At 38.0% G+C, this 18,933-nt stretch overlaps 1 protein-coding gene across 6 annotated transcripts in view; it reads right to left on the bottom strand.

The window, feature by feature from the left end:
• Nucleotides 1–18,933, bottom strand: part of TPK1 (thiamin pyrophosphokinase 1) — a 332,319-nt gene that overhangs the window by 79,582 nt on the left and 233,804 nt on the right. For 3 of the 6 annotated variants that reach the window (XM_073810031.1, XM_019933883.3, XM_073810032.1), the window contains one exon: nt 458–556. The exons of the other annotated variants lie outside the window; for them this stretch is intronic. In XM_073810031.1, coding sequence (XP_073666132.1) covers nt 458–556 — 99 coding nt within the window. The remainder of the gene's footprint in view (nt 1–457; nt 557–18,933) is intronic. 6 annotated transcript variants of the gene reach the window in all.

Below are 18,933 nucleotides of genomic sequence, written 5' to 3' on the forward strand. Positions count from 1 at the left end.
GTCCAAAATAGTCTGGGACCAGGCAGGGCAGTGTACCCATCTCCACCCCAACCTCCTGCTCTGCTTTAGTGGCCGCTGTCCCTAATTCTTTCTAAGAGAGTTAACTGTAGCCACTCTTAACGAAGCAGATGGAACGCGAGGTTCAGAGGCTTAACGAGGCTAATCCTTCTTTCCCGATTCAATCCCGGCACCTACCACGTGACGCCATCCTGTAGAGAGTTTACATTCAGCAACTAGTTGCTCACTCTGTGCAGGAACCATTCTAAGGACTCAAGATAAAGCAAAGACTAGACAGGCAATGTCCTTGCTCTCATAAAGCTTAACTTTTACTGAGGGGAAGAGAGCTATCGATAATTTAATAAGAGTCGAACAGTAATGACTGCAATGAAGAAGGTAAAACAGGGCAATGGGCTTTGTTGGGAGGAGAGGGCGTGGGTACTATTTCAGATCTACTTACGAGAAACAGTCTCCATGAAGAAGTAACATCTTAGCTGAGACTCAAATGATACGATGTGGGAGATCCATCGGAAGATAGGAAGGCATGAAGAACAGTATTCTGGGCAGAGAGAAAAACAAGTACAAAGAGCCTAAGGCAGGAACCAAAAGGGCAGCGTGACTACAGCCAGGGAGTGAGGGGAGAGTGGTACCAGTGGCTGGAGAGGCAGGAGGAGGCCAGAGCCTAGAGCAGGACCTCGGCACAGACAGGAATGGGGCTTTTATTTGAAATATGAAGGAAAGTCATTAAAGGGTTCCAAATGCTGGGAGACACAGTTTTATTTTGGCTTTAAGACAATTGCTCTGGTCACTTTGTGAAGGATGATTTAATGAGGTGGTGGAGTAGAAGCCCACTGCAGATTCCAGGAGAGATAAGAAGACGGCCTGCCAAACATGGGCCGGAGACCTAAACAGACACTTCTCCAAAGAAGATATACAGATTGCCAACAAACACGTGAAAGGATGCTCAACATCATTAATCATCAGAGAAATGCAAAACAAAACTACAATGAGGTATCACCTCACACCAGTCAGAAAGACCATCATCAAAAAATCTACAAACAATAAATTGCTGGAGAGGGTGTGGAGAAAAGGGAACCCTCTTGCACTGTTGGTGGGATTGTAAAGTGATACAGCCACTATGGAGAACAGTATGGAGGTTCCTTAAAAAACTAAAAATAGAACTACCATATGACCCAGCAACCCCACTACTGGGCATATACCCTGAGAAAACCATAATTCAAAAAGAGTCATGTACCACAATGTTCATTGCAGCTCTATTTACAATAGCCAGGACATGGAAGCAACCTAAGTGTCCATCGACAGATGAATGGATAAAGAAGATGTGGCACATATATACAATGGAATATTACTCAGCCATAAAAAGAAATGAAATTGAGTTATTTGTAGTGAGGTGGATGGACCTAGAGTCTGTCATACAGAGTGAAATAAGTCAGAAAGAGAAAAACAAATACCGTATGCTAACACATATATATGGAATCTAAAAAAAGAAATGGTGATGAAGAACCTAGGGGCAGGACAGGAATAAAGATGCACACGTAGAGAATGGACTTGAGGACGTGGGGAGGGGGAAGGGTAAGCTGGGACGAAGTGAGAGAGTGGCATGGACATATATACACTACCAAATGTAAAACAGATAACTAGTGGGACGCAGCCACATAGCACAGGGAGATCAGCTCGGTGTTTTGTGTCCACCTAGAGGGGTGGGAATAGGGAGATGCAAGAGGGAGGAGATATGGGGATATATACATACATATATATATATATATGTGTGTGTGTGTGTGTATATATGTATGTACAGCTGATTCACTTTGTTATAAAGCAGAAACTAACATACCATTGTAAAGCAATTATATTCCAATAAAGATGTTAAATAAAAAGAAGATGGCCTGGACTTTGATCATGAAGAGTAGACATGGAGAAAGGAAGAAGTCATCTAGGTTCTTGGTTTGTGCAACTGTGTCTGTGTTGGTTTACTGACATGGGGAAAACAGAAAGAACAGGTGGAGCAAAACCCAAACATTTTGCCGTGGTCATGTTATCTTACATACGGTTCTCAGACATTCATTCAACAAAGGTTTACTCAACAACACCTCTGCACCAGACACTCTTCTCTGCAGGAGGGACAACTTCTAAACAAAAGACATGAAGTTTCTATGCTCTAGAGCAGCTTACGTTCCCAGAATTCCAGAGCAGGTGAAGAAAATCAGAGAGGTAAGGGGTGGAGCTATACATGAGAGAAGCAATGGCATGTAGATGTATTTAAAGTTATAGGCTGTGATAAGATCATTTAGGGACAGTTTATAGAGAGAAGGAACTCAGGACCAGACCAAGCAAAGGACAAGCATTTTCTTAATGAGAAATGAAGAGAGCAAAATAAATCTATTCACGTCTGGGTAACAATTTGTCATCAATTTGTTTGGCTTTATTGACAGACACAGCAAAGTAACCTCCCCACCACTGCCCACTGAATTCTTAGACTATTTAGGGGCAAGTGCAGTAAGGTTATTGATGTACTAGTCTCATTTTCTTCTTCTATTCCTACCTTCTTTATTAAAATTGTATTCATGGGTAAAGTTAAACAGAAAACACAGTTAACTATAAAGTTTCAACTACAAAACTCTAAATAATGGGAAGGAAAACTTAAAGGGCTCATAAACTAGAGAAATTAATAATCTAGTTAATTGGATAAAGATACAAAATGACTGGAACAAACAAACCCAATTTTTACATTTATATAATACTGTAAGAGTGCCCTGTAGGACACAGTAGAATAAACCAAACTAGGACTTTCCTGTTTTTCTTCTTTTTGCACAGCAAATATTAGAAGTTTCATGAATTAAGACACAATAAGAGAACCAATCCCATTTTCTTTTCTTTTTATAATGATACTTGCCCTCACATTATAGTTTTCCACCATCTTCAACATCTGTAAGAGGGGAATCTAAAAATGAAATGCTTTAGGCCTTGCCTCATATTAAGAGCAGTAAACAAATGGGTCAGAGAAAAGCATCTAGGGGAGCAATGAATTCATCGAACACTCCAAATCCTCAACATGGTGAGATTTCTACATATTCACTCCTGCACTGCCCACTCCCTAGATAGGCATCTCTCTCTCTCTCTCTCTCTCTCTCTCACACACACACACACACACACACACACACACTCATACTAAAAAGCCATCTCTGGTAACTAACATTCATATTCTAAATGGCATCACTTTAAACCATATCAACTTTTGGCAGGGTTTACAACTATTTTCACCCTTAAAATTGAACTTAGCCCTCATTATTCTAATTGTTTTAAAGGTTTACAGTATAGAACTCTTGCTTCGGCATCTTTTACCATAATGCAATTGACTCTGTGTCCCATTACAGAATTCATGGGGGTAAAATGCACTTGCTCATTTTAAAAAGGTTGCTAATTACACAAAACATGCAAGGCTCTATCCCAGAGGACGAGGAGGAAACACAGATGACAGCACCAAATCCTTGAGGCGAATGCATTCTAAGAAAAGGAATAAAAAATCTGCACAGAGAATGACACTAATAGGTAAACATACTGAAGAGAGGTGCACAGCACACTTTAGGAATTCAAAGTTAAGAAAGAAAAATCACATTTAATTAGGAAAGCTTCGTGAGGGATGTGATTTGAAATGGCTCTTAAAGATGAATGAAGATTTTAGTGGGGGGTAAGGGAGAGGAAGATATTCAAGGGAGAACATATTCTGAGAATACTAGGGGTTGGGGACATGTTTTAAGGGAGAAATGGCATGTATGTTGGATCTCAAGTGCTTTTCACAGGTATTCAGGAGGAGAGAACAAAATAGTCTAATTCTGCTATTGAGAATAAAGAAGAAAGACTTAATGAAAAAGATTGAGATCATTTAGTTCAAAGTCACACATTTTAAAGGAAAGAGAATGAAACCTCATGGCAGGTGAGAGCAGCGCTCATAATTACATCAAAATTGCAGCAGCAGTGGGTCGGGATGAGAGGGAGGCCGGCACCTCTGCCTTTCTTCACTTTGTCCAACAAGCCCAAGCCAGATACCCACCGCCCTCGGTAATGTATCCTTCTAGAACAGGGGAGCCTTCTTTATTTAATTTACCTGTTAGTTAGTAATGTGCCATGCAAGGTATAGGAAATAAAACTTTATCTACTTTATCTGTAGAATATCAGCCTTTGGCGGGATTCAGGTCAACTGAAAACACCTCAGGTTTGAACATGTATTTTTCTTAATTATATGTCAGATTTAAATTGCCCAGAACCTGTTTCTCTCTCCTGGCAGACTTAACACTGATATACTGCAAATAAATAATTTTTTTCGATGGTTAAAAATAAAAATTGGTTATCAATTGTAGCTGGTAAAATCAGAAAGCCTTCTTGCTTTGATAATGTTTTCTAAGCACGTTCTTAAGACACACACACACACACACACACACACAAGAAAAGCCAGACTTAGGAACAGTTGAGAGACGAGTTGTTAATTTGCAATTAAATGTGGTCTAGAAAACAGATGAGTGAAAAAGGCCGATATGATTTCTCCAAAGTGAAACCTTGCAAATAAATTGAGAGGCGGCCAAAGTATGACATGGCACTGGGGCAAGCAGGAGATCACAACACTACTAATAAATCATTATCAGAAAATGTTGTATTCCTGCAGCCAGAGCGTCCATTCTTTCTCAGAGTAAATGAGGAATAATCATGACCATCTCCCATTTCTAGCCTCACTGTGAACTTCTGAAGAGTGAGAACCTTCAGCAAGAGATGATAAACTGTAACGATGACACAGGACGTCCTCCTTTGCAACATTCAAAGCCACTTCCATACAGTGAACCACATCGCACGACATCTATGCGAAGAGGGGCTGCACAGCAACCCCAGACAGAAGTCTCCTGAGTCTGGTCCTCTTGCTGCTTCCCACGGGGACTTTAATTGCCATCACATAGGGAATTAAGGGGGAGAGAGGTGTCTCCTTGAACATTAAGCTCCTGGCATTTATGATCTGGACCCGCTTATTTCTCTGTGGCTTCAGAAGCCACAGTTCCACGCTGAAGAAAACCTCTGACATCATCTAGCAACCCTCTTGGTATAGATGAAGGATCCGTATGACGTCCTGGGGCCATATAATTCATTCGTTTCAGTCAGGGCTTGAACGCTACTGTCATCTTTCCCCCACATTATTAACTGAAGTAAATAGCTGTATAAATGTTTTTTGCTACGTTTCAAGGGAAACTCAAGGTACAAATTACACAGAGAGAAGAAGGTAAGTTACATGTTATACAATAATCTCCAGAGAGTTACTTTGTCAAACGGTTTAAAGCACTGATTTGTTTCCTTTTTTGGCTGTTTTATAATCTCAAAACCAGAAGAAGACCTCTACCCTCTCTTGCTAGTTCCCAAATACACCTCTTAAGCTTGAGAACTTTCTCTCTATGTAATCTGTACGTTGAGTTTCCCTTGCACTGTAACAAAAACACATTATGCAAATATTTCTTCACTACAAACTTTATTTGGGGTCCACAGACATATTTCAAAGCGCCTTTATGCAGATGCTTCTAATTTAGTCTGCATTTTGGGCACTTCCCCAGTGTGATCTGCCCTTCTTTTAATTTAAGCCTAGTGTTCTCTAAATACTTTCAGCTTTTTCACAATCTGACCTCCAAGCAATCTACAGGACACAGGAGCAGCTCACAGCTGAGAAACCTGCCTGCCATCTAAACCTCCGGCAGCCAAAACATCTTGCCCTTTTATCATTGCTCCTTCCTTTTCATCAAAAATCCTGCTTTAACCATTTATCCCCCTTTGTGAATGTAAGTCTTTTTTTCCCTTGAGTCCTTACCACAAATACTTGAGAACCGCGATGAATGACATTTGGTTTATAATCACCCCAGACATCACACATCACGGTGAGCATAAGTTACACTTAATTTACACACTCTTCAAATCTGCATGGGTTCTGATTTGTGGCTCACAGAGTGGAAAGGAATGTCTTAGGTAGGGCTCATATCATGAGTTTAATTGCCAAGGTGTTAATTCGCTGTCTCCTTTGTCTTAGAACCTGCCCAATGTCCAGGAAAATTCTATTTTCATTTAGAAAAAGGATGTTGAGATAGGTTACTTCACCAAGTCGAACGCTTTTAAAAATAGATATGTAAATAACCAGTGACGGATCCACTTTCTGTGCATGGAGGACTGAGTTAGGAGACATGAACTTGGACAATTCATTGAACATTCTGGGTCTCAGTTTCCTCATCTATAAAATGAGGATAATAATACTCTGCATTCATAAAAGAGTTGATGTTATACCTGAATAAGAATGAGTGTAGAGAAAAGACAGGTAGAAGAAAGTATATTCAAAACACACCATATGATTATTTGGACCCAGAAGAAAATTATGCCCAGTGAGCTGTTCCCATAGTAAAAGTTTATTCATCGGAACCCCTTGATTCTTTCTCTACAGTTCATGTAATGAGCAAAAGTTATTGCTTTCTTGTCTCAGTATATTAGCTGGATGGTTGAATGCACAGAGCTCACATCTGAATCAGCACAAAAGTGAAGCCTGGAGGAGGGGAAATAGAAAGGGACGCTTGAGCTTATACCAAAGTCATTCTCATCAGTCAACCTGCCCACATAAATACTAGGAAATCAACTCATTTAGACAACTTGGGAGGCGTGCCTGAGTTATAATAGTGTTCTTGAATGCAGGTCAATGAAAAATTGGTCTGCTCACACATTCCCATTTGTCATATTCCCTACAAATGCATGTTAACTGTTTTGATATTTAAATGCCTAGACTCAACCATAACAAATGTGTGTTGTCAGGTTGTTGGGAGTTTTCTAAAAACAAAACAGGATGATTATGGCATACAGTAAATTACTGTGGGTTTCTCGTGCTCTAGCAGAATCACAAAAGGGTAAGGACTTAAGAAAAATCATTCATATCTGCTTCAAATCCTATAACATAGAAAATAGAATTGGAGCTGAGTTCACGAAATATACAGTATTTAATACAAATTTGTTGTAGGCTGTATGTCATTAGTCTTATATGTCTGGCAAATGTAATATTTGCTAACAGTATAATTTTTGAAAATCCTGCAGAATAACATAGTCTAAAAAAAAACAATCTTGTTCCTCTTTGTATTTTTCTCCCCAGAGAAATAATATCTACTGCTTATCAAGCTCCCCCTTACCCAACTTTGCCTTTTTCATAAAAGTTGGGTCCTCAAGTTCCCCATGATTGTCATTTTGTGCGATTATTCCTCAGTGTTAATATTCAGAAATTATCAAAAGCAGCAGTTCTGTGTTCTATGACCCCAGACTGATCAAATCTATGTATATAATAAGAAAACCCAAACTTGTACCATATTGTAGTGCAAGTATATGTGTGCGGCATTGGTGTTTGTGTGTGTGGAAGGGGCAGGAATAAAAGTGAGAGCAGATAAGTAGTCAGTCAGTAGTTTGCTGGTGTATGCGTGCTCAGCAAATTAATGATACATATCTGATCGATGGTTAAGGACCCGCAGAGTCCTGAGACTCAAATAATATGTAACTAAGAAAGCAATACAAGAGTCAAATTCTCTGCCTTTTGTTTTTCACCATCTTAATCACACATCAGATTGCTGCCTGTTATTGGTAGAAACTATCAGTTTCTCATTAAAATGCAGCCTCAAAGGCTAAAAAAGAGAAGCACTCAAAAAAGGATAGAAAGAAGGAATATGTCTAATAAAAGCCCGATTACAAACTCACGGCTGACCAGATGCAAACCTGACTTCCTTCATGGCTCCCAGGGATCAGAATATACACTGGACTAAACTTGACCACAATCCTTGGAGAACAGAAACAAGAGTGAATGGAAATTGTCTCTCTCACCCCTCTTTGTGGACACCAAATAAATCATGCTCACACAATATTTTGTGTCTATTTTGTCTTGAGTCTTTACCACATGTTATCTGAGGCCACGATGAATAACACTGAGATTCAGTTTCTCAAGGACATGTAAACAGTCTTCGTACATTACTTTTCAGAGTAACTGTAAAGATTCAGTGATGTAATAACCGTATTCAATACGTATTATTCCAGGAAATTACTGAACTTATTGATTACAGACTTAAATGACAGCCTCAATAATGGCACCCCCAAAATGTCCACATTATAATCCTCAGAACCTTTAAATAAGTTACTTGCATGGCAGGAGGGATTTTTCAGATGTGATTAAATTAAAAAGCATGAGCTAGGATTATCCTGGATTACCCAGGGTAGTCACAACGTCCTTAAAAGAGGGTGGCTCAGAGTCTGAGTCAGAGAAAGAGAGGTGACAATAGAAGCAGAGGTCAAAGAAAGAGAGAACTGATGATGCTACACTGATGGCCTTGACAATGAAGGAAGGAATGAGTCAAGAAATGTGGGCAGCCTCTGGAGGCTGAAATGGTAAGAAAAGGATTCTCCACCCTAGCCTCTAGGAGGACTGCAGCTCTGTCAATACCTGGATTTTAGTCTCATAAGACCCATTCGGGACTTCAGCCTCCAGAACTGTACATGATGAGCTTGTTTTAGGCCTCTAGTTTGTGGTAATTTGTTATAGCAGCAATTTGGAACTGATACAGCTGAAAACTTATATCATGAAAATTTTAACAAATATGGTTATATTTTTCAATCTCCCTATCAAACATCACACATTTTACATTTACCTATCTTTATATATATTTGAATCTATTATCAAATATCAAAGTTTTCTACACTGCTAGTAGTGAAGGAGCCTAGGAGGAAAAAGCCCTGTGTTGGGATAGAGACATCTGTGTTCCAGGCCAGCTCTGGCCCTACAACACCATGTGATTTGTGGAAGTCACTTTTAGATCTTCATTATTTCATTTGAAAATCACAGGTCAAGACAAATGATGATGTGCCTTTCAACATTCTGATACTATCAATATAATTATCCTAGATTCTAAGTCAAGGAAATAACAGTCATAGAGTCTGGACTATACATCATAGAAATTGTCATTTGCTGGCACATATTATCAAGGATACATTAAAAAATCAAGATGTGGTATCAACAATAAAGGTTTCTTTTTTAATATATTCCATTAATCAAGACTGTAATGCTCTGTTATTTCCATAACATAGTTGAAAATATAAGAAATCACTAAAAATAGAACTACCATATGATCCAGCAATCCCACTCCTGGGCATATATCTGAAGAAAATCATCATTCGAAAGGATACATGCACCCCAATGTTCATTGCAGCACTATTTACAATAGCCAGGACATGGAAGCAACCTAAATGTCCATCGACGGAGGAATGGATAAAGAAGATGTGGTACATATATATAATGGAATATTACTCAGCCATAAAAAAGAACTAAATAATACCATTTTCAGCGACATGGATGGACCTAGAGATTGTCACACCAAGTGAAGTCAGACAAAGACAAATATCATATGATATCACTTATACGTGAAGTCTAAAAAAATGGTACAAATGAACCTATTTACGAAACAGAAATTGAGTCACAGGTGTAGAAAACAAACTTATGGTTACTGAGGGGAAGGGGGGGAGGGATAAATTGGGAGATTGGGACTGACATATATACACTACTATATATAAAATAGATAACTAATAAGAACCTACTGTATAGCACAGGGAACTCTATTCAATACTCTGTAATGACCTATATGGGAACAGAATCTAAAAAAGAGTGGATATATGTATACGTATAACTGACTCACTTTACTGTACAGCAGAAATGAATACAACATTATAAATCAACTATACTCCAATTAAAAAAAAAAACAATACAGCCTAGAGCAATGAACTCAGTATGCACTGTTACACTTTAAATCTTACCAAATATTTGAAAATATTCAGGGCCCTACAAATAGAAATATAAGGCTTCCTTGAGAAACCTTTGTGAAAATATTTATCTGTAATTACCATCCTAATTTATTTAGACATATATAAATAAATGTAATATTCTAGGTACAGCTATTACGAAAAATAAATCTTTCACACATTTAAATTTACATAAATTTGTGAAGGAACTTATTATTCCTCAGGTTTGAAAGATCCTTAGTAAAAAGTTATTATTGGAGAAAAATCAATATTGGAATTTATAGCTAGCACTTTCTATTTATAAATAAAAATGACCTATGGAAACATTAATGACTTTTCTAAATTAATAATATAAAGCAGTGAAGATGCAAAGCCACTGATGGTTAATTAAACACAGAAGGGGGAAAGGCTGCTCCTTGTCTTTATCCAAGAGAAGGAGATAATTGCTTTTTAAAGGAACACTTAGAGATTATTCAATAGAATTTCCTGTAAATGAAACTGCTTCCCCAGCAGGTTGGGCTTGTTTAAATGTTCAGTGACCTAAACTTCCTCCTTAGAAGGGCCAGCCAGCCCCTGTTATGTATTCAATTAGATACAAGCTGGCCCTACAGGTCTCATTCTCTCCTCCCTCCTGTCTCTAGCAGCAAGCACACAACTAAAGGAGGGCAAAAGGCACAAGGCGCCACCTATCTTTGGGTCAGAACACACTTCAGGTGTCTCCCGCAACCAGAGTTTCCTCTATGCTATGTCCTCCCCAAATCTGCATCCTGTCTGCTAGACCTACTTCACTGGTGTTTCACTCTTGCTGCCTTGGTTGACTTCCCTGGAGGTTCCCTCCTGAATGCCTGGACTTTAAGAGCAGATGTCAGTACCACCCTGATTAGAAAACCAGTCAAAGGCATCACAAGAAAAAAACTCTGCAAAACAATGTATCTTAGGAATGTGGACGCAAAAATCCTCAAAAATATACTAGGAAACTGAATCCAACAACACAGAGGAAGAATTATACATCGTGACCAAGTGGAACTTATCCGAGGGATTTAAGTTTGATTTAATATCGGAAATTCAATTAATGTAATATATTATTATATCAACAGGATTTTTTTTTAAAAAAATCACATGATCATCTCAATAGACCAAAAAAAAAAAAAAAAAAGCAAAGTCCAAAACCCTTCCATGGTAAAACCACTCAACAAACTAGGAATAGAATAGAATTTCCTCAATCTGATCAAGGACATCTGTGAAAAACCAACAGCTAACATCGTAGTTCATGTTAAAAACACTGGATGCTTGCTTTCTGTGATCAAGAACAGAACAATTTTATAATACGTGAATTATATTTCAATAACACTGCTTAAAAAATGTCATTTCTCCAGGCTTCCCTGGTGGTGCAGTGGTTTAGAGTCCGCCTGTCGATGCAGAGGACACGGGTTCGTGCCCCGGTCCGGGAGGATCCCACATGCCGCGCAGCGGCTGGGCCCGTGAGACATGGCCGCTGAGCCTGCACGTCCGGAGCCTGTGCTCCGCAATGGGAGAGGCCCCAACAGTGAGAGGCCCGCGTACTGCAAAAAAATAATAATAATTAAAAAAAATGTCATTTCCTTTCAGCTTAGTTTACTAGTACTGGAATCAACTTTTGCCTTCTAGAAGAGCATATTGGTCTGATTTCTTTTGCTTAAAAGGTTCAGTCATGGCCATGATCCTTTATAGATACAGAGTGCACAGTTCAAGTACAGCCCTTTGTGAGACCTTTTCCGGGATACAAATATGGAAGTGACATCATTAGACCTTTGTCCCAGAGCTCCCTCTGACCTACCGCATACAACCGGAAGTGGTATTTTGCAATAACACTTTACACTGTTTTTTTTTTAAAGACTGCAACAGCTTGTGATCCTTTAAATATCATAGGTGATTACAATTTTTTTTTAATTTTTAAAGGGTAAAAAAAGACTCAAACAAATATAAAATGAACACATCAAAGATTTCAATTAAGTTATTAATTAATGAGAAAACTATTATGATGTAAAAATCTGGTTCAAAGGAGACTACAAAGGACAGACCTATTTAGACAACAAGGAGTGCTGAAATGGATTTGCTAATGGATGGAAAATTGGCCATTTATATAGGGTGATAATCCATGGAGTTTTCACAGAACAAAAGTTCAACTGACTTATATGAACAGGAATCATATACAGTATGACCTGCCCTTTATCAGTTAACTTCTAATTCTACAACATTGCAAAATAATCAAAGACGATGAAAAGCTAGGTACCCTATAGAATCATATAACCTTTCAAGGGCCTCTAGACCAGGCCAAACAATCCACTGCAAGACACACAGGTATCTTTTTGCCCATTTCAGAGGCTTCTGCAATTTTTCACAACAGGTTTAAGAGTGGTATGTCTGTGCATATAGTTTGATTCGTAAATTTCTATTCTATTTGATCTACCATATTTTATCAGTTTTAACGTATATTTCCCCACATCTCTGCAATTATAATTAGTAGCATTTATTTCTCAGTGTACACAAAATAATAATGCATCTTACAACTGATGACATCTTGGCTATGATGAAATACAGTCATTTCACCAAATTGTAAACTTGAGAAAATGGTCTTGGGGAGGGAAACTTTAGCTAACATCTTCCTTGGGGCAAAAAAAAAAATTAATTTTTTAAAAGCCATCATTATTATCATCAACTCTGATCCCTGAAGCATGTATTTTATGTAAAAATTGTAACAATCTCTTCAACTCAAAGAGGGTCACTGATTGTCAAAAGAATGAAGACACAAAAGATATTGTCCTCGAATCAAAGAGGAAATGTTGACATCACAGTTTCAGAATGCTTTTTTTCAAGGGCTGGACTAGAAAAGCAATAATTAAAATAATAATAAAGACATTTAGAAACATGAAACATCTTACACATTAGTGGCGTGAGCTCACAAAGGTTATACCCTAAGTGTGTATAGCTATTGTTGAACCATGACAACTGACTAGAATCACCTTGTGAGGCATAATGGAGTGAGAATTAAGAGTTTCTCACTGAAACTGCATTAATAACAACTGTAGTTGTTGTTGTTGTTTTTTTAATAGATGCTTGAACTGTTCCCTTGTTAGGCTGGCACTTAAAAATCCTCACAGTGGTGGATGGACCTACAGTCTGTCATACAGAGTGAAGTAAGTCAGAAAGAGGAAAACAAATACCATATGCTAACACATATATATGGAATCTAAAAAAACAAAAAAAAATGGTTATGAAGAACCTAGGGGCAGGACGGGAATAAAGACGCACACCAACTAGAGGATGGACTTGAGGACATGGGGAGGGGGAAGGGTAAGCTGGGACGAAGTGAGAGAGTGGCATGGACATATATACACTACCAAATGTAAAACAGATAGCTAGTGGGAAGCAGCCGCATAGCACAGGGAGATCAGCTCTGTGCTCTGTGACCACCTAGAGGGGTGGGATAGGGAGAGTGGGAGGGAGACGCAAGAGGGAGGGGATATGGGAATATATGTATATGTATAGCTGATTCACTTTGTTATACAGCAGAAACTAACACACCATTGTAAACCAATTACACTCCAATAAAGATGTATAAATAAATAGATAGATAGATAGATAGATAGATAGATAGGAAAAAAAAAAACTCACAGAGAACTCCTGCAGAAAATCTTGGTACCTGTACACACTATTACAAAGCATTTCCATAGAGATGAAAAATCTTTTCAAACTGTTTTCTCAGAATTCTTTTTCTTTCAGAACTCTTTCACTTGGGCTAGATTTGAGTCTCTTTCAGTCAATGCTACAAAATTATTTCACTCTGTCATTTATATCTATACTTCTTTGAAAAAACACAAAAAAAGGAACAATGAAGAACAATGAATGCATAATTTCAAACTCAATTTGAGTGTTATAAAGCAGAGGCCTGGGCAAATGGAGGGCAACACCATTTAATATTTTTCTTAGGCAAAAGTGTAGAGAAGTTAAAAGTTCTGTCCCTCAGCATTTTTATTTTTCTTCCAAATTACTTTTAATTTCCTACCATTATTGTCCTCTTTCCTATCTCCTTTACTTTCTTTCCCCTGTTTACAGTTAACTTCCTCTTGTATTTTTCTCTTTATCCCAAATTCATTTTAGTGATTTTTTTAAAACATCAACTTATTTTATATGGAAGGTCTTTCATTTACTAGTTAGAAACAGGAAAAACAGCATTGAAGACCTGAATTCAAATTTTGAGTGTATCAATCCCTTAACGATATGAATTTGGGCAAATCACTAACTAGGGCTTTGAACTACCATGCCCTTGTCTGAAAAATGGGGATATCTGAAAAATTTTCAGAATCAATGAACACCAATTATCAGAGCTAAGGAAAACCAACTAGAGCAAGAGAGAAGTTACACTTAAACATACTGTAGTAAATCTGCAGAACATCAAAGAAAAACATAAGGTCTAAAGAGTTGATAGAGTTAAAGACATTATAAACAAATAAGAATTAGTCTGATCGTGGATTCATCGACAGCAACAACAGAAATCCAGAAGACTATGGCTGGAAGAAAGTTAAAAGAGTTTTTATTATATATGTGGCTAAAGTGTTCATCAAGATGGCAGACAAAGAAAAGGCATTTTTTTGAAAGAAGAGCAGACTCCTACTCATTCTTTCTTTCCTCACTGACAGGACCTCGGTTTTATTTGCGGTGACTATGTCCTTAGATTAAAAAATTTCATGTCCCAGACTCCTTTGCTGCTAGGGTGGTATTTGATAGTTCTAGCCACTGAGGCAAAAGATTAGATGCAGGAAGGATTTCTGGAAATGCTGGGAATCCCTGATGCCTTGTTTTCCTGCAATATGTGCTGCCCTACTTCCTCTCTTCCGTTTTTTCCCACCTGATGCCGAACGGGGAACATAGTGGCTGGAGTTGCAACAGAGACATCTTATGTTTTGAGGCAAAGGCTGAGGAAACCATAGAAACCTTGCCCTGTAACTACTTAACTCTATACTTTGCTACATGAAGGGGGAAAGGGGGGCAGTTACTCATAACTGAACACAATCCTATTTGTTACAGATGAAGAAGAAAGAAAACTCGATTACTAACAAAAATGTGGCTCTATAGAAAACCCAAGTCACTTTTTTAGAAACAATGAAAGTATTCAGAAATATATTAATATAATCTACTGAAGTCACTTGTATGTGTATATAGCGCCAATGAACTCAGAAAATATCATTTTTATTTATTTTTTGGCCGCACCACGCAGAATGTTATTAGTTCCCTGACCAGGGATTGAACCCACGCCCCCTGCATTGGAAGCGCAGAGTCTTAACCACTGGACCAGCAGGGAAGTCCTGTAATTTTTAAAGGTGTAGTTACAACGGCAGCACAAAATACAAGGTTTCTACAGACAAATCTTATGTAAGAAGTACAGAATCTTTTGGACAAATTTTTTTAATTATCAAAAGCAATTAAAAAGTTCTAATTAAATGGAGAGATACATTATGTTTATGGATGGGAAGACTCAGTTTCATGCAGGAATTCTCTTCCCCAATTGTTCTGGTCTCCCCAAAATAATCTGTAAATTAAATGTAATCCCAATAAAAATTACGATGGAATTGTATGCGTGACACTTGTCACGCTAATGCTAAAGTTTACAAAGAAGAGAAAAAAGCCAGGAATAGCCATGAAAATTTCGAAGAACAAGGTTGGTAGACTCAACACATTTCAATATTTATTATAAAGCTATGTTAATTAAGGCAGTGTGGTATCAGTACAGGAAGAAGAATGTAAGTCAAAGGAAGAGACTAGAGATCAAAGAAACATACCCATGAATATGAAAACTTATGGTATATCACAAATCACTGGAAAAAGGATGATAAACGATGCTAGGGCAGTTGGTTATCAGTAAGGAAAAAAAATTAGATCCCTAACTCATATCATACACAAAAACCAATTTCAGGTGAAAGGAGAAACCTAAAAAAATCGCCCTCAAAACTAAACTGTGAGAACATCTTTACAACCACAGGGAATAGAAAGATGATTTATGACACAGAAATTACAAATCTGAAAGAAAAAGACTGATAAATTTGACTACCTTTAACTTAATAACCTCTCTGTGTACAAAAATGGCATAAACAAAAGGCAAAGGCAATGTATAGCCAGGAGGAAGATCATTAGGGTCGGAAGAGCTTCTAAGAATTAGTAAGAAAGAAACAAACAGTCCAAGGGCTAAAAGGGCAGAAGAAAGTAGCAATTCACAGAAGAGGAAATCCACATGGCTACTAACTACAAACAGATGCTCTCCCTCACCAGCAATCAGAGACCACAGTGAAATATCACTGACACTCAGCAGACTGGCAAAAATGATTAAATCTGACAGTACCAAGAAGAGGGTAAGGACGTGAAGCACGGGAACGCCTGTGTACTCCTGAAATGAGTGGACACTGGCATTTCCACCCTCAGAGCTACATGGCAGGTCTAGTAAAGATGAGGATGCCATTGCCTATGATGCAGCTAGCTGCTTTAGTCCCATGTGTACACAGCCTAGAGAAACTCTAGTGCCAGACACACACCACAGACTGTTCACAGTATATTGCTATGAATTAAAGTATTATAATAGAGGTAGTTTCAACAAAATTAGTAAAGATACACTTCTGGATGGTGGTACCACCACAGGCACTTGTTTTAAACACAGACCATGATGGGAGATACCACAGATTGAAACAGGTGATTCGTATCGGAAAGTGGACTCATCTTTTAGTGTGGGCGCAGACAGGGGGAGTGCCAGCCCCCGGACCGCCTGAGGAAGATTGTGATGCGTTTCCTTATGAGGACTTGCTTATGCTCCTTGACCCAGGATGTGAGCAACTCCTAAGTTACTATAGCTCCTTTCTCCTCCTCTGGGTCCAGTCCTGTCCTGCCACTTTGTAGGGGTGACAGACAAACTGACATCGAGCTCTGCTTTCATAATGACACTGAGTAAAGCAGGACCCTCTCTGTGAAAAAGATCTATCCACGTCTCTCCAAGCCAACATGGTGTCATTTCAGTTATTTTTATGGCTTTTTAATGAGGCAATATTACCTATCAGAAGACCCCATTCATTAGCACTTTTACCACATACCATTGATGAAACATTTGCATCTCAACTCTGTTGCTTTTCATATCCTATGAAGTTCCTATTTCTTATTTTCACAGAGTTGTAGAGAAAAAAGTATCTATTTCAAAAGTTGAAGCAATCTGTAAATATATAGGTAAGTAATAGTGTAGAGCATTTCGGCAGGACTGAAACATCATCACAGACAAGAAGATTAAAAGCTCCGTCATGCCCAAGGCCCCTTCCTGGACTAAATGTTATTACTCAGATACTGTATGATATCACTTACATGTAGAATTAAAAAATACAACCAACTAGTCAATATAACAAAGAAGAAGCAGATTCACAGATACAGAGAGCAAACTAGTGGTTACGGGTGGAGGGTGGGCAATATAGGGGGAGGGGAGTGGGAGGTGCAAACTACTGGGTGTACGATCGGGATGTACTGCACAACACGGGGAGTATAGCTAATGTTCTGTAATAACTGTAAATGGATATAACCTTTAAAAATTGTATAAAACATTTTTATAAGTTTCAATTAGAAAAAAAAAAAGAATTAGGATGTGCATTTTGGTGTGGAATGCAGGGGTTCTGAGGATGTTCTAACGAGCACAGAAGAATCTCTTGTATCCTCCAACTCTTGCCTGTTCCTGTAAGATAAAGGAAGCTATACGGTCAACCCTCCTGTTCACTTTGCACAGTGCCCAGCGTGTCTTGGCGTTGGCCCTGGAAAGTGAGGTCACTACCAGATCCAGGAGGAAACTCACCATTGTCTAGACTGGGTCCTTGGAAAGAATGGGAGCTCCAGACAGTAAAACAACTGTTTTAGGCTGGAAATGTTTTCAAATAAAGCTTCTGATGGGAGCTCATGTCAGTTTCAGCTAACCGCTTCAAAGCCTGTCACACAGATTTCTATGCACTGGAGGAGATCTGTTCTCACCGTCCTTTCAAATTCTGATGAGATTGCCAGACATTTGCTTCAAAATATCTCTAGTTCTTTTCCTAATTGTTTCAGCAATGGCTTATAGAAAGGCCTTTTAAAATATCTTTTAATCTTCCGTGTATTTATTTCTTGAAATATTTATTTCCTTGTAGGAACCTCAAAGTTTTACATGTTATAGAAGAATGACATGGTTCCGTATTTTACTTTTTACAACCTTAGAGGTATTGGTCAATCATGAAATAATCCCTTTGACATTCAGTCAAAGCCCTTTGATTAAACTACTGTTATTCTTAGAGACTAGGGATGATTCATTTCATAATGCCTGATAGTTTCTTTTGGAATTTATTTCATGAACAGATCCACCTCATTTTTTGTTCTTTTCAAACCAGACAGTTTTAGTATGACTAGTACCGAGGTACAGTACTGAATACAGTTCATAAGTACTGAAGAACACTTTAAAATTTAGTAAGAACAGTTAATCTTATAAAATCTCAGGTGTTTGATTATAAAAATAACTATTTTAGTAAGAATAGCTACTTCTCTGGAAAAGTAAAGTAGGTTTCAGGCGTACGGAATCGTGAAGAAGGCTGGGCAAAGAGTGCTTAAATACGACACCGGAAGTATGATCCATAAAAGAAAAAGTTAGACTTCATCAAATTTAAATTAGATTAACTTAATACACTTAATTAAATTTCAGAAAATAAAAAGATATGCCAAAGACTCTGAGAAAATATTTTCAAATCATATATCTGATAAAGGACTTTTATCCAGAATACATAAGGGAATCTTACAACTCAACATAAAAAAAGAGATAACCCAATTAAAATATATGCAAGAGATCTAAATAGACATTACTCCAAAGAAAATATACGAATGGCCCATAAGCACATGAAAATACATTCAACATCATTAGTCACCAGAAAAAGCAGATAAAAACCACAATGAGATAACACTTCATACTCACTAGGATGGGAATAATAATAATAACAACAACAAGTGTTGGTGAGGATATGGAGAAACTGGAACCTTCATACATCACTGGTAGGAATATAA

The sequence above is a fragment of the Tursiops truncatus genome, chromosome 9, assembly GCF_011762595.2.
Source record: "Tursiops truncatus isolate mTurTru1 chromosome 9, mTurTru1.mat.Y, whole genome shotgun sequence".
Lineage (NCBI taxonomy): Eukaryota > Metazoa > Chordata > Mammalia > Artiodactyla > Delphinidae > Tursiops > Tursiops truncatus.